Raw genomic sequence first — 20,127 nt, forward strand, 5'->3', positions numbered from 1 at the left:
ATAGCCTGATGGGCTCATCCCACATTGGGCCTGTAAGCCCAATTTTTTGGGCCTTAATATGGGCCCATTGAATTATACACGACTAAGGATCATCTGCAAGGCCTTAAAACAGGCCTGCCCAATTTCGGCCTTAAGCTGGGCTCCCGCCTCACGGAAGTCTTGGGCTCTTAACTTGGTTCTGGCCCAACTGACTTGAACCTAAAAATGGGCCTGGTCTGGCCCATTAGGCTGTGGTCCAACCGAACTATTTCGGGCCTTAACATGGGCAATATTGGGTTATGCCAACTATTTCGGGCCTTAACTCTTTGGGCCTTGCCCAGAATTTATGCCTTAACTTGGGCAAGACCTATTGTTTGGGCCTTCGCGGCCCATTGATCCCAACCCAATTTTTGGACTCTGAAGTTATGGCCCTTTCAGTCCACTTCTTTGGGCCTTCTCTTCTCGTTGGCCCCATTCTAAATTGGGCCTGGAGGCCCTCTCTTTCGGGATTAGGGGCTTTAAACTTGCGCTTTCTCGACCAATTGGGCCTGAGCTGGTCCTGGAAAACAACTCTTGTAATTGGCCTTAACTTAGACTTTCTCAGCCCATTGCACCACAATCTTCACCGTCTAAGCCCGACACTGGGGCCTTTCCTTCCCTACTATTCGGGCAGAAATTTCAGGAAGCTCAACCTTCCGTTTTCTTGGGCCTTAAGACTAGCTTAAAATCTGATGATCTTGGGCTGGGTGATCCACGCCCAACCTTAGACGTTTCACAGACAAGAACCTTTTAAATGGCCACGGTCCATGGCCTCGCCCCCCATCTCGGTACAAAGTTGAGACCCAACCGAACAGATCCGACAAGTTCGTCGCTGTCGCAAAAAACTGGTCTGGGCCTAAAATTTGGTTCGGGTTCAGCCAGGCCCAGGCACACAACGCTTTTTGAATGACAATTTGTACTTTACCACTTCTCAACTTGAGGCAAAATTTGGAATGACAGAGGGATACGTGCTCCCCAATTATTACATAACCATGCAGAAGAAAGACTCCCCGTTTATTCTACCAAAATTAATGAATAAATAAAAAGGGCCTAAATACATTGAGGCAATAATTATTACAACATAACCATGGGGAAATTAATAACTAGAGCGGGACGGAGAAATGGAGGTAACACGCTGACATTTTCTAAACAGCACGAGCGACGGCCGCATGTATAGCATCCGCAAGATGAGGGACTGTCTTAGAGCTCAGTCCAGCCATGCTAATTCTCCTGCATAAAAAGAAGCGGTGGCGGCGTGTCATAAGCATCGCAATTGCACAATTGATCAAATATACAAATGAAGTTGCAAACAAAGGACAAACATTTGACAAATTTTTTGGAGGCGGGTCGATGTGGCGACTAGAAAAGCTTATATATGCTCAGTACAAGTGAGAGTTCTCAACTATTGCAACATGATTTAATAACTAAAATTGCCAATATTCATTCTATTCCACCTGCGATTCTACAACATGTGCTAAATGAAAGAAAAAATGATCTCTGAAGGAGGAAAGGAGATTCCCAAGATAATTATAATATTAAATCGAGTCAATATGAGCCAAATAACCGCATGATGTTAGTGGCACAAAAGGAGAAGAATTTATTACCCATCAGAAGTCATGTAGATATGATACTCCTTTGTCATGAAAGCAACTTGCTGCGAGTTCAACCCCGTGAAAGTGAACATTCCAATCTGCTTGATAATGTGGCTCCAATCACCAGGTGTGCCTGACCGAAACATGTATTAATCGACACAGCATGGTAAAAGTCAAATGAGTAGCTACCTAAACGATATGCACTATGCACGCATGACCAAACAGAATGAAGGCAAAGATGCTGCTACAGTAGAGATTTATCCAACTGATAACTATACATGAGCTGTAAGCTTTTCGCGTATTGTAGATTAAGTGCAATAAGCGTAGGTAACCAATTGGGGTAAGCCTTGCACTCAGCAGGCTGTGACATGTTTATTTGTGCAATCGAAGAAAAATGTCCCTAAGCCGCTGGCCTGAAGATGAGAAACAAACAAAGGGAGAGCATGGATAATATTCTTAGAAAAACAGGGTTCTTACCTCTCGCACGCAAGGCATCAAAAAGCTGATGGCGCATACTGATAATACGATCAGCCATTGCTTTCAATTCTATAGTCCATTCATTGTACATCTCCCTGCAGGAGAAGAATTGAAGATCAAACTAAGTAATTGCTTAAATAGCAGCTTAAGCGTGAATTCATCAAGCAACGGGCATAGGCCATGGATATAGGGAAAAAAAGAAAAGAAGAAACAACATCAAGCTGCAAAAGTTTTTTATCTGACCTGTCTCTGAGGATGGCAGCCACAATAGATGCTCCATGAATTGGTGGGTTTGAATACATAGGCCTTATCACGAGCTTTAGCTGACTCTCTACCCTACCGGCCACATCAGCCGTCCTGCAGACCTGGCGAAATTCAATTGTCACAAATATAACTTCAAGAGGAAAAAACATTTTCCTCAAAGTGTGATGCAGCAAAAGACCAGAGACTAGTTCTTCAATCATATTTGCACATAATACTTGTGAAAGGAAGTATGATGGGAGGGCCTGATCCACCAACTAAATTAAATGTTGGCAAACAGGGCCATACTAGTGACCAAAAGGAAATCATTGTTTCCCATTTTAAATTTGACTAATTCACATTAATTCATATTCTAGAAAAGTCCAAAAAATTTCATGACTGGCTTAGATGAACAAAGTCCTTGAATCCAAAAGTCGAGAATCATAAGAAAGACCCTATCAAAAGAAGAGGAACGGGCAGTAATCAATAGTAGTAGCATGGATTGAGTCTTACAATGCTCAGGGCTCCAACACGCTCACCATAGAGCCCCATATTCTTTGCATAACTTTGCGCTACAAGGCATTCACCACCATCAGCCACAAATGAACGAATAGACTGAGCATCTGCATCCAGATTTCCACTCGCAAAACCCTGGACCAAACAAAATGGGTATGACGAAGATTAACTCATCAGTCATCTGCAGCTAATTCAATCCCAGTAAATGGAGCTTCTGTGTAATTCCTGTATCCACTATGCTTCAAGAAGATACCTGATAAGCACTATCAAAGAAAGGTAGCTGTCTTCTCGATCGTATCAACTGCCTGATCTGCTCCCACTGCTGAATAGTCGGATCAACACCAGTTGGATTGTGAGCACATGCATGAAGAAGGACAACAGCTCCCAATGGAGCTGAACCAAGGTCTTCTAGCAGCCCTATGTTTCAGAGACAACATTATTGCATTCATTTAAATTGTCAAATTTGCACGGCATCATCAACAATCATGCATCATTCTTTACAAAGGGGGGAAAGTGTGCAACTAAATGTGGGATCATTGGCACTGTTTGGATCTGAGAAATATAAGCTGAGATAGAAAATCATGAGTCACTGCTCCTTACCTTGGAAGTCCAGTCCACGAGTGGCAGGATCATAATAACGATAGTATTTCACAGATAACCCAGCCAGAGTGAAAACTTTCGGGTGGTTCCCCCAGGTTGGTTTGGGTATGTATATTGTGTGCTGCACCACATGGTAGAGATATTTGCCATTAGTTTTATTATACAACCATCCACTTAGACCTGCAAAGACAAGGAAATCATCTCATGTAAAACATGCATTTTACCTGATGATAATGCCTTGCCAAAAATTCACCCCCAACTCTTAGTGAGCCAGTGCCTGACAGGCATTGCACTGTTGTGACCCTGTTCTCGAGAATAGCAGGGCTATTCCCAGGGAAATCAAGGAAAAAAAAAAAGTCAAACACAAAATGCCACCAATAAAATGTTGTGCATAAGAAGATTAATCGCAGGTATTATTTCACGGGCAATCATTTATTACATAAATTTTCTACCTGTCAGCACCAAAAATAAGCTTGGCACTCAATTTGTTAAATTCTACCAATCCAACAATTGGAAGATATTCCTTAACACGTGCCCTGAAACCAGACAAGACAAGTTAGTAAATTGTATTTAAAGTTACCATCCATCATATCATCACAAACAAACCTGTCATTTATAAGCTGCTGTTCAGCCTGTCTCACAACATTCAGAACAAGAGGTTTTCCTTCCTGTAGGCATATAGAGCCAAACAAGAAAACGATCCAAAGATTAATGGTTTTTCAGGCCAGAAGGATTAATGAATGCATACTATCTGTGATTGTTTGTTTATAATGCATAGCACAGTAGATACTCACATATTGCTATGAAAATCATAAAGGAAAATACAGTCAGTGAGTACACAAGAATCTGTCTCTACCACTAGGTATGAGCAGCGGGCACACGGCCCAGTGGTAAGAGAATTAATTGGGGTGGGGACGTTTAGTTTCAGGTGTGAGGTTCGACCCTCACGCTCCGCAAAGAGGCAAGGTAAAAGTGAGAGAGAGAGAGAGAGAGAGGAGAGTTAGAGTAGTGCAGAAAAAAAGAATATCTTCTCAGAAGCATCATAAGTACAGTATACTACTGACTGAAACAGTGAAATCAAGTTTATTTAAAAAATTACCTCTGTACGATAAGCACCAACACCCAAATTCAACTTTACAGGACTTGGATCTTTGTTGAATGCAACAGTCACCTATTCATTATACATTAGAATGAAATCATCAGAGATGGAGAACACAAATTACAGCCTTTAAACAGCATTTGCACTGACACACGTTAGCTGAGTGAACAAGTTTTACATTAGTCATAATTCAGAAGAAATTAAGTGGAACACTCCATAAATCACATATGAAGCTCTTTCAGCTACCACCAAATAGAGAATTTCATCTTCACAACAGAACAGCCTTCAGCCAAATATAGGAAGTATAATCCTATTTGTCTCCTTCCCAAAAACTCAACTACCAAACAGAGCCGCTGTTGAACTCCACAGAATGACGATCACAGTAAGCGATGGCCATTTAGAAAGCAAAAGGATCCAACTCCAAGAGCAGCAGCAAAATTGCATCACTACAAATTCATCTCCCTCTGATCTTATGGTATCACAAGCACATCGAGGCAGCGTACCTTCACACAAACACGTGCAGACACCATACAGCATGACTACTTGAGATACATAGAGATAGATAATGATGCACTCCAACTATGACGATAGGATCAACAGTTGGAACCAGAAGACAAGGAGCTTTAAGGATGATCTAGCCAATACGCAACAACCATAGCCCCTTCAACGAGTAACGCGCTCTCTTCATCAGATAGCAAAATCGAAAAGACTGTTGGTTAACTGTCCAATTTCAACGCCACCTTCACCTTTTTTCCCCAGCTCAGCAACAAAAATTCGATAGCCATTTCCTTTTTCTCCGAGCAACGGAGCGAAGGAGACAAAGGCCATCCTCATTGCGAGCGCGATTGAGAGACATTCACACAGAAACATCCTAGGCCAATATTATTCCTAAACTTAGATAACGACGAACAGGAGTTCCACGACAAGTTCCTGAAATCGCATACGGCGACTGGACAACACGTACAGATCCGAGCCACTTCAGCTAGCCAGGATACATCATCGTCTCCGAAGAAGAAGAAGAAGAGCGAGAAATCAAAACGGATCGCGATCGATCCTCCGTCCCCATCTTCTTCGTCGCTTTTCCACCGAGCAAAACCTAAAACGCCGCTAAACTTACACGGCCTAACGAACATCCTCCCTAGGCTCTGCGCACGGCAGAGATCACCACAGCGACGCTACCGGAAACAGCCGGCAAAGAAACGAAAGAAAAATTCGGAGAGAGAGAGAGAGAGTTACGCCGAGAATAGGATCTTCAGGAGCGCGAGCGACGTGGCTGAAGACGGAGTCGCCGCGGGCGAAGGAGGACGAGGAAGCGAGGGAGCGAGAGACGCCGCCGCCGACGCCGCCGGCGGAGGGGGAGCTCAGGTGGCGAGCGAGCGCGCTCAGCCTGCGATCGCTCGGAGAAGAAGAGGAGGAGTCGCGCGGGTTCATCTTCGGGAATCCGATCGGCGGTGGTGCAGCGGCGGCGGTGCGGCGGCGGCGTGCGCGATCTCGGGGCGGTTGAATGGGAGAGGAGGAAGGAGGAAGGAGGAAGGAGGAGGCTTGCGTGTTTAAAAGGGAGTTACGCGGCGAGCGAGCGAGCGATGGAGGAGGCAGCCCGGGGAGATTTTCGTCATTTAGGCATTTCCTTATGCGGCGGGTCGCGGGTGGGACCCACCTCGAGCACGCATCCTATTCTATTCCGTTAAGATTAGATAAGAGCTTACTGCCACTTCGTCAGAAATAATTCAAATCCCGATAAGATTTGGTATTTCATTCCCACGCTGTATTATGAGGTAATTAATCCGTTCGCTGGGTTTCCGGCTGGATCTTTCTTTCCTTTGCACAACTTCAAGATGAAATTTTATAGAAAGACTAACAAATTCTAATTGGATGGAGAGATAAAATAGGTACAGAAAATGAATAAAGTGAAAAATACTCTCCCAAAAAAGAAAAGTTTACTTTTATCATTTATGAAGAATGAATGAACAAAAAATATATTTAATGTCCATGAAATTTTTTAATCATAAATTATCGTTGATAATAAATATATTTTTATTGACAATTTATTTCAAAAATATAAATAATTTTTTAGAAATTTTTTCATATTATTTATCTTTTGCTAAACAAATAAATTTTTCCGATCACGGTATAAATTTTGTCATTTACTTTCAATAGAATAATTGGATCAAAATATCAAATTTCTCTTTTGTCATTACACGAATTCTTCCTAGAAAGCAAACGATTGAATGGACATTCTATTATTCTTTTAACAATCTAAAATAATTGAAATTTGAAAGTTATGGATTATGTCAATTGAAATAATTAATTAATAAAAAAATTATTTTCATCACTGATAATGATTTGTACTTAAATATTTTTGTAAATGATAAATATATTTTTCGTCCATTTAAACAATATAAACAAGTATTCTTAAGTAAATAATTTTTAAACTATTCATTTTGCAAAATAAACGTACTCCAAAAAGAAATGGGAAGATTAGCAATAAATATGGAAATTACGGATTAAGAATGGATAAGATAGGATCAACTCATCCAAGAGATAAACTTCAATAAATGCTAAACTCGGCACAAAAATCAAGATGAAATATCGCTCTCGCCCTTGGGCATTGGCCGTTTTTGGGACGACAACGATCTCATCCGGACATGAATTTCGACGATGCGACCGTTGTGTAATTCCCCTGTTCAGCCTAAACTGAAGTTTCTTATAGCGCCCGTAAGATCAGAAGAGGCAAAATCCCAGGACTCTCATTTTCCTCGTACTGATTCCTGTGCTCAAACTAAGGATGTCTCCAAAGAACTAGGGACCTCTCCCCACTGTAGTTCCACCGTATAGGGCGGCTCCCGCCACCGCCGATGACGCGAAGGATCAGGACAACGTATTGCATTGCCGAGCCGATAAGCCTGTGGCTTATGAGAACCCCATTTTCTTCGATTGCGAAACCCGGTTGAGAATGAGAGCTCCGGTAGCCTCTATTTTGTGGCGTAATCGCAGCGGGACCGATTTCCAAACGTTCTACTCATCTGGGTTGAATGCACAGATCTTCCACGACCTCTAGTACTGCTCCTGAACCTGTGCTGTGGAGGATGAGCTTGCTGCAGATTGATCAGTTCATCTAAGGAAGAAAGAATCAATTGTCATTCATTGATGTCCGGTTAAGTCTGGTCATGATTGCGCGCTTGAGACGTGATGCATAGCTCTGGAGCAGGTTTCTACTTTGCAATTCTCCGCATCTTGTGCAAGTTTGTGAATTCTCGATGAGTGCCGGTGCGCTGGGCCAGACCAGAAAGGATTGTCTCAAATTACTGACGTCCGGTGTCTGATCAGTCGTCGGTCCCGTACCAACAGCCCAGAGGATTACCGCAAACACGATGACGATGATCTGCAAGACATCGAGAGTGAAGGAGTGAGTTCTAGCGCCAAATGCTCTCTCACTTTCAGATGCGCTAGAGTTACAGATGGTAGGTGGAACGCAGTGCCGAGAAACAATCGGCAAACTCGGAAGTGTAAGCCACATTTTTTGACAGTTTGCTCACAAAGATTCTAAATTCATACAGAATGCCAAGAAAGAAAGTTCTTCAAGTGACCAAAATAAAGAGGACCGATATCATAGAAAATAGCAAAAGAATCAGATTTCATCAGGAAACTTCGTCCAAGAGGAATTGAGAGCACAATGAAGGAGATGGAAACTCCATTTTTTAGTAAGATTTTCTATGCAATACAGCATGGACTCGGCGTACTTGGTCAAGCATGTGATCAATCACTATCTTATCCTTACCTTGTCATACATGAAAGAACAGGAAAAAAAGGGGTTTTTCTGGTAGCGACCTGCTGTTCTTCAGATCATAAAAGTTAAAAGAAATGATCTCAATGCAGTAAAGATCAGATTAGAGATGATTTTCTGTTTCTGTTTGATATTGTTAAAGATTCATTCTTTTTACATTAGCGGTAGATGTTTTCTTTCGAAAATCAGAAACGATGCAAGAGTTTTACAGTCTTTTTATTCGGAGAAGAATCAGTTACCTGTAGCAACAAAATCAGGATTACAATCAGGCGACACATTTTCAAGTGGAAGACCACGAAAACCTTGAACTGCTCATTGTGCTCATCAATATACTCCGAAATTAGCTGTGTATAAAGCCAAAGAAAAAGAAGAGGAGTTAAAAAGGAGCAGGGCCCATCGATCGAAAGCGAAACTAGAATCAGCTTTCAGTGAGATGCGGAAGCTCATGGTTGCGACTCCATGATGAAAGTACAGGAACTAGAATTGAAAAACAGCTTCGAGATACTTCTAGACTTTCACTTTACAAATTCGCCAAACTTTATGAACTCAAGCATCAAGGATGTGAAGAACGGACGGACAGTTTCTGGGCATTTCATCAAGAATTTATTTTCATGTAGCGCATCCAACTAGTCATTTGACATGTGAATTGCGAGAGCGGATTGAGGATATCTTACATTCTAGTAAAAGTGAAACTAGCCTCATGGATCATGAAAAATACAATCTGTACTCAACCAAGAATGTCACATAATTAACAGTTATTTCTGCCACAAATGTTTAAGTTTTTCCATTCCGTCGAACATTCCTCTTGATTTTAGCATCCACCAAGTCCAAAACCATAACATGTCCAATGAGATTTCCCCCATCTCAGAGATAAGGCAAGAGAAATGCTATTGACAAGGTACTACTAATCGAGCTAGACTTTGAGAAGTTTTGAGAGAGCATACCTTTGCCCAATCCATCTTGAAGAATATCAAGACCAGAACTGTCGCTTCAAGAAAAAGAAGGGATAACAAAGTGATAATGTACTGATAAATCGGTTGAGGATTACCGTGAGTGAACTACAGAAAAGATCAAATACACAGGACACTTGACAGAAGCTCGGGTTCTCTCAAAGGCCAATAAGAATAACGAGAATAACCAAACTTGACAGAAGTGTTAGAACTTCAATGAAAGTTACTCCGTGAAGGAGACAGTAAAAAGTTCAGAAGGATACTATGCACAAAGAAGAATTGCCAATACAATTAGCAACCACATGGCCGAAGAGCGTGCTGAAGCAGACAGCGATACCGATGCCTAAACATGTGAATATAAACCTGTTAAAAGGAAGAACCATCCTCATTGTACAATTCAATAGCATTGAACAAAAGAACGTTATACAAGAATGAAGCAATGTTCATATTTCTCAGAGTAAGCATTACGTTATAAAGAAAATGAACTTGATTGATGAGAGCTGAGATATCTTTTCGTGATAAAATTTCATTCTAGTGCTTCAACCAATGCCGTAAGTTTCAGGTAAAATGAGGACTGCTCTCCAATTTGGTGTTAGGAGCTTTAAAAAAACATGCTAAAAGATTATATGCCGAACTAAGATATAATCTAGCATATTGCCTCATTCATGCCTAAAGAATATGGTATTAGCAGCCACCGCGACAACGATACAGAAGGAAAGGGAACAAAACTCATAGCCCAAGTCTAACATATCATGGTTACAGAAGAAAATTTAACCGGCTATCAAGACGAGAAAACATCGAATTTCATTGAATTTTCTAGAAACTGGAAAGAAGGAACCGAACTAGCTTGATACACTGACTGACATTTGACGATGACAAACCATCATAAACAATCGATGGGCTTCTTCATTGAAGAGAAGAAGCAAACACGAAATGGAAGAATCCGCAAGCAATGCTGTACGGTAAGCTCTGTAGCAAATCTGGGTAATTTCCGCATCAGCATTCGGAAAGAAACGCATCAAGAAGTATTTTGTTTTCTTTTCTTTTCCGCTATCTCGAGTGCTTACCATGGCAGAGGCAGGTTGGCGACAGAGGGAAGCAGAGCAACGCCATCGTCCCACATCTTCTGGAGCCAGAGGGAGTATATGATCATGCCGACCCCACAGATGTTCACGATCACATTCATCGCTCTCATCGAGCCGCGAACCCAGCACCTGGCGCACCTCGCCATAAGGCCCTCCGCGAAGATGCGAAGAAAGAGAAGAGAGAGAGAGAGAGAGAGAGAGACCAGCCTCTGCTTCCTATCTCTCTTGAGCTCTCGCCAAGATTTATCGAGCACTCTGTAGCCACGCGAGGCAGGGAGTGAACAGGGGAGGAGCGAGGAGAGGGGACCAAGAAAGTCAAGATGGGAATCAGCGGGTGGTGGGTGGAGAGGGGGAATGTTGGGGAGGGTGGTAAGTGAGCAGGTGGGGGAACAGGCATGCGCTACTCACTTGGGTCAGCTGGTGAAGTTCTTTTCTGTTCACTCTTCTTCCTTCTTCCTTCTTCCTTCCTCTGTTAATTTATTGTTTCTTTTCCACGCTGGGAGAGACAGAGCTCAGCAGTCAGCAACGCACGGGTGGGGAACCCTTTTGGCCACGAAAACGGAAAGATCGTCATCGCGGTTCGCACAGCAAGTACGAGGGATTTCCCTACGAGGAAGATGCTCCGCTTTGGCCCGCCCGCGCGCCCGCTGCTTCAAGAAACCCGTCGGCGCATCGTACAAGGCGATGCCATCAGACGGAGAATCACGTGGGCAGCGAGAGAGACAGGGACGCACCCGCTCACCTAACGATCAGAACGACCACAGTAGGTCGCGGGTCCCGATCATGAAGGACGACGACTTCTTCTTTTCAACCTGGGAGGATTCTTTTATCGTCCCCGTTTTTAGCGTTTGTTTATTCGTATGGCGAGAAGGAATTGGAGTGATCTCTCGCGTTTTGGCCATGAAAGATGCTTTGGTGTTCTAATCTATTGGCATCACGCAGCTTTCCGCCTACCATTATCTTACAGAGGAGGGGGGGTCCATAGAGTTGAATGTCCGTGCATCCCACCACTCTTTGTTTCCGGACAAGATTACGTGATTAGGATTCTTCGATAATTTATAATCCTATGACTTAAAAAAAGTTTCCTACTAACGAAATTTGCGTTAATATAAAAAAGTGTACACCAATAACAATAATAATGAAGTATCTTCACATTTCATTTTCATATTAACCTAACATCTCGAATTTTGAAAATTTATAATTGACCGTTTAATCATATCTATATGAATTTGTTATTTTCCTTCTTCCAACATCACCCCTCCCCCCACTCCCCTCAACAATTTCAAATCCACCCACGATGAAATCACTTGTCCAAAACCTTAACCCATCCGCCCACCCGCCCCTCTGCCCCTCTCCTCCTCAGTGCCAATGATGCTTGCCATGTCGTTGCCAATTGCCACCCCAATTGAGCTGCGACCCATCGACAAGGCAGGCCTCTGGTCCCAGATTTGGCCAATCTCTGCAGCCATTGAGCCGGATCTGTCGCAAATGAGTGGCAAACAATTTTAGGTCTAGATGAGTTTCAAGGATAGATTACTCTTTTCAGATTCTAGATGAGTTTCAACAGATTAGTCTTTTCAATTTGAAGATTTCATTTGGAGATACAAATTATAAACTTTCAAAACTCAGAATAAGTAGACATGAGAATGAAAAGAACAGATGATTTTTCAAATTTCTCCCCAATTTACCCATTATTATCCATATATCTTTTGGTACTATACATAGACATCGAAATTTTTAGCTTCAAAACAATCTACTTTTACCCAATGCTTTGGATGATGGAATACAGAAAGACAAATCATCTATATAGCACCGACACGCGACACGACACGAGTGTCGCGCATGATCTGACGTATCGATACGTCATTTCTAACCAAAAATGAGAATTAGATATGTTGCGACGCGTTGTATATTAAATAAATATTTTTATTTTTAATTAATTTGATTCAAATTCATAAATAAATAATTAATTGAAAAAAAGAGTCTATAATAAATACACTAATAATATTAATAAATCAAGTCATTAAAAAATCGAAAAATATATTTATAATTAATGCGAAACATGTTTTTACCTTTAACAAAAGTTATTGATGAAACTAATAATTAATATAAAAATTAGAATCAATTAATTTAAATAAATCCATAATTTTCTATAATAATCAAAATTTATCATTATTCAAAATTCAATACTTTTATTTTTTGAAATTATTTGTTAATCTTATTTATTTGATTTTCCCATTAAAAAAACAAATCCCCAAAATCCACCCCTTTTATCCTCCGTCCATTTCCCTTCACCCCAAATTTATTTACATTTTTTCCTCCCCCACCAATGACAGACAGGCTGTCAACCACTTCCCCTCCCCAAAATTCAAAGTCACGCCACTTCCTTCGTTCATTTCCCTCCATCGTCCCCCTTTTTTATTACTTTTTATTCCCTCATTAAAACCCTAGCAAACTTTTCCTCCTCCTTCTCGCCGCTCGCCGCACGACCCCCTTCCTCTCGATCTTTCTCCTCCTCCTCCTCGCCGCACTACCACCTTCCTCTCCGCACGTCCCCCTTCCTCTCCTCTTCCTCTTGATCCTTCTCCTCCTCCTCCTCGTCGCCGATCCATCGCAACAGTGGCGGCTGCTCTCTCTCGCCGTCTCTCGCCGTCGCGGTGGTCCGTTGCGTGGCTTCGTCTCGCCGGCGGGAGTTTGTTTTCTCTCTCTTCTTTCTCTCTGTTCGGCTCTTTCTCTAGCCGTCTCTCGCCGTCGCTCGCGGCCTCTGCTCCCTCGCCCTCCCTGGCCTCCACCCTCCGTCAGTCTTCCGGACACGCGTGTCGACGCGTGTCGAGAAATGTTGACCGCGTGTTGAAAAGTTGGACACGCGTGTCCGACCGTGTTCGACACGCTCCGACACGTGTCGGACATGACACGTAAGCACCGAAAATTAGCAATTCATCACCGTTTGTACCTTGGACTTTCCTACATAAATGAATGCGATATGATGTACTACCCCAACACGTGTTAAACAGATCCTAGAGCGCCACGTAAATGTAAAGAAATAAAAAAGGTAATTCACGTGCCTACGCCGACGGAACGTCCAAGAAGTAATTCACAATTATTGCAAAGATGGCCGTCGTCGGATGTAACTCCGGTGAACATCAACAGCCACATATCGAGCGGAAGAGAATCATCACAATCTTGTCGAAAGTGAAACTTCTTATTTTTTTAAAGAAAAAATCGTTATCTAGGTTTTTTAATACTCTTTTCGCAGTTTTATCGTTATTGGTAGTGTTGGGTCTCATTTTGGCGGAACAACTAGTCCAAACTACAATTATTCGATGCGTTCGATGGGTCTCGTCGAATCCTCGACCAGACGAAAAGATCAAGCAACGAAGAGACGTAAAGGTGAGGCCAGTACAATTGAACCAGCCGTCGTTCAATGATCTTTTTAGCTCCCAGGTCGAATGATCGCCAGCCAAAAGGAGGCAAACAAAAGCAGCGGAACGACGGAAGGGGAATCGATCTTTCCGTCGCTACAGGAACCTGCTGCAGCTATAATTTCTTTGAAAAGTAAAGCCGAATATACTACAATCATCACTTCATATAAATGAATTTACAAGAAGGTGGTAGACATTCTCGTTTAGTATGCAATTCTAGCGCTCTTACTCGGACGTTCAATATTTACTTTATTTCCTCCGTCAGTGAGTCACCCATTCATAACCGCCATCGCTGTCGTCGCATAGCATGTCTTATAACCCAAATCGGAGAACAATCAAACGACCAGCTCATCGTTTTAAACCAAATGGGCTTTGGCTTGAGATGAACTGCTCAAACACGACCAACAAAGGATGCTTAGCATGTCTGTCGTCGCTTTCACAACCCAAAAGAGGACAAATGACAAAAAACACAACGACACAGGATCAGCCAACCCTATCTACATCCAATCCTATTCACATATTCATGTTCCTTCCACACGGATGAACCACAATCACACACGAAGGGCCCTTGCCCTATCCGTTGAACATGCAATAATACTCCCACCTGTGCATTACAATGTCAGTGAACCATAACCCATAATGTAAATGCCGTGTAGTTGGCTCCTGCGTTTAGCTACCCATTCTAAGTTTCTGATGTAACAGCAGATAAAAAGGATAACAACTAGCTTGGTCCGCTGTACTGGTAGGAAGCTCATTGATTAATGCCAAAAAGATACATTTCGAAAAAATAATTCTAAAACCCGGTGGGCACACCGACTAAGTGAGGTCTCCATACTTATCATGTCTTTTAGCACACGGAGACCCAATGCAGTCAAACTAGAAACTACAGAAAAAGGCCGATCGTAGTGCCAAAAAAATGCCGACCTTCGGAGAAAGACAGCCGGCAGAGGGGACAGACAAATCAGGAAGACAGTGCGGTTATTCCAGCTTAACTCTGTCCATGTCGTTCATCATGCTTTCAAGCTGTCAGAGAAACAACATATAATCGTGAAATACTGTCCACCTACACAGCTAATAATTGTCATGAAGACAAGGTTGGTTACACATACCTTGACAATCTGGCGCAAGAAATAATCTCCATATCTCTTTGCTGGTTTGGATTCAACGACATGAATCATGTCCTGCATTAACATGACATATGAGCCCCCAGTCCATAGAAAAGAAATCGTTGACAGCAAATATCAACCCAAGAAGAGTTTCCCAAGGTATAAATGTGGTTAGTTTTTGCCCTATCATCTGCAACCTCAATGCAATAGAACCTACAATTGATTGTGACACTTCCGACATAAGGCTTGTACTCATATATATTCACAGATATGAGTAGACATTAGTATCTGCTGATTTGGCAAATGCATCCAAAAACTGAAATGTTTTGGATGTTAACTCCAGTGTCACTCTTAATAAGGATAATTTTGCATCACATTGCTAGCCTAAGCAATCTTAACAGTTTCTACAATTAAGCAGAAAGGAATAGCATGTTGTTCCAAAAAATAAATGTCTTGCAGGTAGAATTGAACAAAAAGCCTGTGTGCCGATCAGGAGGAGAACATGACAGCAGAAAGCTGACAGGCTTACATCATCTACGAAGAAATCGATATCGGCATTTGAGATGACCTTTCCATCTGTATCAATAGCATGTGTCTTGTGCTTATATGTGATCAATATAGTTCTGCAGCAGACAAATGCAACGCATAAATAAGCAGTGACACCTATATAGGACAGAGCAAAAACAAGATTTCTCTTACTCCTTACCGCAGAGTGGGTTCATCGACTTCCATATAATTTGCAAGCTTCGCAAGTGAGATTGTTGAATACACTTTCAAGAAAGTCCTAACACCTGATAGTAGTTGCTGCTGCTTCACTTCATAAAGGAACAGCTTCAACTGAAGCCTATAGGCATCCTGCAATAATTGATGAGTGGTGCATCAGGCATATAGCAAGTTACCAGTCATGTTGAAAAAATAGACAAGATTGCACAAAATGCTGCTTTCAAGACAAATACGCACAAAAAAGACAATCAGTATTTCCTAGCATAGGATTATCGGCATTATGACCAAAGGTAAACATATACAAATGCACATGCAGCCTTGCGCAATGCGCACTGGATAGGAGAATAGACATTCTAATGCCATCATTTGGACAGACAGGAATCCATTTCAACCAGCTGAATACCAACACCTCATATCAAGGTACATTTGAGCGCTACCAAAGGAAATGAAATGACAATTGACCTATCCATGCAATCCAGCCTCATATAAATTTTGTCAATGCCATAGACAGCCAAACAGATATCAGCCAATTAACTCTCAGCAAGATTAAATGCACTAAAAGCATAATGGAAAGCTCCAAATAACCACTAAATACCGCTTCTCATGAGATAAAGTTAAATGATACGTACCTGATTGTAGTTGACAAGAGGCTCCTCAAAACTTGGAGCTGAGGGTGTGATGAACTTAGGACAGGCATATGAGAAAAGCTCATCATAGATGACGAAAGCCTCATCATCATATCTCTGCATTCTGAGCATTTTTTCACCATATTTCTCTCGCAACTGAGAGTTCACAGTCTCGTCAACAAGCTTCACTTGGGGACAAAGTGAAAGACAAAGAGCCAACAAGGCATACATCTGCTCATTCTTCTTGAGTATCTGCTCATACTGTGGGGACTTCTGATGGTATTGCTTTGTCTTATAGATGTATAAAGGATTTTATTGAACTCTCGAATTGCATCAACATACCTATTAAAAATTGTGTAAATAGTTGGCTCAAAACAGAGAGACAGTAAAGCTACCAAACAAAATCAAAGATCACAAGAGAAATTTACCTCCGCAGCATAAGATTGGCAAACCCATAGTGATAAATAGTGGCAATGTGGCTTCCAATGACACTAGTATAAACGCCTTGCTGACTAATGTCAATTGGGAGTAAACACTTCAAGCCAGTCTGATAATCACCTAAGAGACAGTGAACTCGCAGCAATCCCACCATGCTGAAGTAACCAAGCACCTTCAGCACATTGCTCCCACCACCGTAATCATAACCATCAGTGGCAGTGAATTGTTCAAGGCCTTCCTTTTCCTGATCCAAGATCTGAATGATCATAGACTTCTCCACAAGTGCTTCCAAAAAATTGAGCACACCATACACATTCCAAGCCTGCAACAGAGTACTATATTACCGACATATGTAATAAACAGGCAACAACAGCATTTAATAAATCTGCAGAAACAAAGGCATACTATGAGAACATGAGCTTGCATTTGAGTGTACGCCTATCAATCGACTTAAGGAGAAACTATCCATTGGTAGAATTAAACTTGAGAATACGCTTCATGGAAGTGGAACCCAGTTTTCACAGTTGACAACAGAATACAAGCATTTATGAACCCAGCCCTGGTCTTTAGAACCAGTCAGGGAAGCAGTTCACAGGTCAACCACTTCAACTGGTTAAGTTGCCAGATCATTAGATGCTGAATTCATCTACTTGTTCATATATTAAAAGCAAAACATGGTGGCGTATGCTGCACTTGTTGTCTAGTTCAGCAGGTTAAAGACACACTTGCCATAATTGAGAGGTGCAGGTCTTTTGAGTCGCATCTATCAAGCCAGTCACTTGTTTCTAAGACCACAAAAGAGCTTGAAATTAAGTCTGGTAAAAAATAGAAACAGATAGATTGTAGCTTAGCAGTTGGGGCTCCACAATAAAGTGGAAAGCATCCAATCCCGTCTTTTGAAAGCTGCTACTATTCTTTTTTAAGAGCAAGTCTATATGAACCAATCCAATTGGGCTTCTCCCAGTTGAACTGCCAGTTTGACCAAGTAAACTGCATTTGACTGGTTATTGATCTAAACAATCTATTTGAAAAAATGAACCGGACCATGGAATTCTTCCCAGTTTAGCAACTGATGTAGACTAGTGTCAGAAAAACTGCAGAAAAATGCAAATTAGGAAAGTCCTGAGAGTCATAATGTTTCCCAATTACAATTACCTGATCATACTGCCTCAATAATGCAATCTCCTGCTCAGTCTTGTTCTTCATCTTCGCCCTATACTGGCAGAAGCTCTGAAACTGGTAAACAAACTCATCCACCATGTCCCACAACCACTGGTTTGGCAATTGCATATTCACCACTCCATGCAAGACTACCTGATATGTGACACCAAAAGAAAAAATCCCGAAACTATCATTCCTCTGGTTCAGCTTCATGACAATAAAGATACCCAAACCGATAGATACGCATCCACCAATCACCAGTCTTTTGCACATCAAAGACCACAAAATTTTTTACTAGGACAAGAAATCTACTTTCAAGGGCATGCATACAGTAATCCGGTGCCCATCATGAACACAAAACCTATGCCTTCCAAATAAGAGCAGAATGTATCCTCCCAAAAACCCATAATCCGTGCCCATTCATACAGCAAAATCCCACCAATAAGGTCCTCCAAACTACCATTCGTAAGACCAGTGCTGCAATATTCCCAAAAGATGAAAATGTTGGCGCAATTGATAATGCCACTCAACTTAACTTGTTAAGGTAATGCAATACGTTACATATATATATACACAAACGCACCAATACATCGTCACTTTTGAAGCAATAGACTGCGCAATCGATTTAACATCTCTAGCCACAGAAACAATTACTCCGAAGCCCCTCGTACCTGGAAGAGACTGCAATAGTTATCCCACGAATCGATCCGCTGCTTCAGCGTGGGCGAGAGCCTGGCGTACAGGTGCCGGTACCACATCTCGCGGTAGAGCAGGCAGAAGACGTGATCGTTGTCGACGTAGTGCGCGACGGCCTCGACGGACGGCCAGGGCGTGTCCTTGAAGAGCCGGTCGGACAGGGTCTGGAACGAGGTCTCGTACATCTGGTGGATCTCGTACACGTTCTTCTCGCGGATGTGGCGGTAGAGGTGGACGACGAAGGACTTGACGGAGTCGGGCACGAAGTTCGGTCGTACCCGGCGGCGTCCGCCTGCGACGGCGCCGCCGCCGCCTGGGGCTGCCGGTGACCGTCGTCGTAGCCGCCGGGGGCATCGTCGTACTCGTAGGAAGCGGCCATCGTCGTCGGCGAACTGACGACGAGACGAGCTTCAGCCGCTGCGAGCGCGAGAGAAACAGAGCCGAGGATGGATCTCGGAGAGAGGGAGAGAAAGAGGAAGGGTAGGGTTTCGGGAGGGATGGATCGGAGAAGGAGAAGAGAAGAAGGAGATGGAGATTGGGCTTGTTTCTTGGACCAAAAAGCCCATATTTTTTTTGGGTCAAAGGACCAAAAAGCCCAGCTTGAAAAGTGATAACAAAAATGGTACGGAACAAAAATACGATTCATGAGGAGAAAATCCGAAATACGACATCACATCGTACGCTAATCAACATACTTCTTCACTCGTGGATGTAAAATTTTTGCATATGGTGTTACGAGTATTGTTGATAAATGATTACGAGAACTTTTCATCTTGTTTCGTATCTTTATAAGCGATTTAAATTGTTTTTTCGATTTCTTACTTTTAGTGTATGTGAAATTTCTACTATTGTCTTATCTTAAATTTGTTAAATATGTATTGGTATTTATATTTTGGTTGCACAACACCACATTGTCAATGGATATGTAATTTGAAATAGTAGATTTACCTTTTTAGAAAGTACAAAAAAATATAACAAAAAAATTATCGATTAATATCGGATTAACATTAGAACCAAATCTAACCTATTTGGGTTGATCCAATCCTTGGTCACAGGCTTAATAGGGTTGGTTCTCAATCCAAAAAATTGAGGATTAATACTGTACAGGTCGATTCTAAGGTTAGGGGTTGATCGATTCAATCCGGACCATGCTCACCTTTAATAAATACTATTGTCACAACATATCAACGCGATAAGCTTGCGCTTAAAACATCTTTCCGTGTAAAAAGCAACAATATAATTACGACATTAATATATGGAACTATTTAGTCGCGCTATTTCCAAACAGTAGAGTCATTGGCTATTTTATTCTTAAATTCTACTGTCATTGGCTATTTTGTTCTTAAATTTCCTCAATTTACTTTTGCAACTTCCACTCAACCTGTTGATGCGATATCACTTTAATTTTGCAATTTCCAAAGTTGAGCTCTTCTTGAGATTGGCAGGTGCATTCTTCCACATATAACAAATGAAATAATTATATAAATAATTTATAAACTTTTAATTTATTCAATATAATTTTTAAGTTTTATCATAATATACAATATTATTCCTCAACTTTTGATAAATAATCTATTTAATCCCTAAAATTTTA

At 41.8% G+C, this 20,127-nt stretch overlaps 3 protein-coding genes across 4 annotated transcripts; all 3 read right to left on the reverse strand.

Annotated features, from left to right (window-relative positions):
• Positions 1-938: 938 nt before the first annotated feature.
• LOC104437758 (aspartate aminotransferase, cytoplasmic) lies at positions 939-6,073 on the reverse strand. The gene is made up of 12 exons (XM_018871195.2): positions 5,779-6,073; positions 4,543-4,614; positions 4,050-4,111; positions 3,896-3,979; positions 3,668-3,767; positions 3,444-3,564; positions 3,097-3,260; positions 2,841-2,978; positions 2,331-2,452; positions 2,088-2,182; positions 1,623-1,743; positions 939-1,248 (listed from the first exon to the last, which is right to left on the reverse strand). Exons 1-12 carry the CDS (start codon positions 5,971-5,973, stop codon positions 1,164-1,166), a joined length of 1,359 nt encoding a protein of 452 aa, XP_018726740.2. The 5' UTR covers positions 5,974-6,073; the 3' UTR covers positions 939-1,163.
• A 954-nt stretch (positions 6,074-7,027) lies between these two features.
• LOC108958668 (tetraspanin-19-like) lies at positions 7,028-11,259 on the reverse strand. Of its 2 annotated transcripts, XM_039310209.1 has the most exons (6): positions 10,770-11,259; positions 10,344-10,616; positions 9,540-9,639; positions 9,271-9,351; positions 8,566-8,670; positions 7,028-7,924 (listed from the first exon to the last, which is right to left on the reverse strand). In XM_039310209.1, the coding sequence occupies exons 2-6, from the start codon at positions 10,505-10,507 to the stop codon at positions 7,673-7,675; spliced, it is 702 nt and encodes a 233-aa protein (XP_039166143.1). In that variant the 5' UTR covers positions 10,508-10,616; positions 10,770-11,259; the 3' UTR covers positions 7,028-7,672. The 2 variants fall into 2 exon arrangements, with proteins under 2 accessions (XP_039166143.1, XP_018726743.2); XM_018871198.2 differs by having other exon boundaries at positions 9,540-9,619; positions 10,344-11,259.
• A 3,100-nt stretch (positions 11,260-14,359) lies between these two features.
• Positions 14,360-18,943, reverse strand: LOC104437759 (eukaryotic translation initiation factor 3 subunit L; the record flags this gene model as incomplete). The annotated part of the gene is given in 9 exon segments (XM_010050783.3): positions 14,360-14,806; positions 14,893-14,964; positions 15,419-15,512; positions 15,596-15,744; positions 16,242-16,546; positions 16,549-16,580; positions 16,667-16,998; positions 17,832-17,990; positions 18,509-18,943. Coding segments are annotated over 9 exon segments (1,623 nt in total), but the record flags the coding sequence as incomplete, so codon positions are not given.
• Between the last annotated feature and the right edge of the window lie 1,184 nt (positions 18,944-20,127).

Source organism: Eucalyptus grandis, chromosome 3 (genome assembly GCF_016545825.1).
Source record: "Eucalyptus grandis isolate ANBG69807.140 chromosome 3, ASM1654582v1, whole genome shotgun sequence".
NCBI lineage: Eukaryota > Viridiplantae > Streptophyta > Magnoliopsida > Myrtales > Myrtaceae > Eucalyptus > Eucalyptus grandis.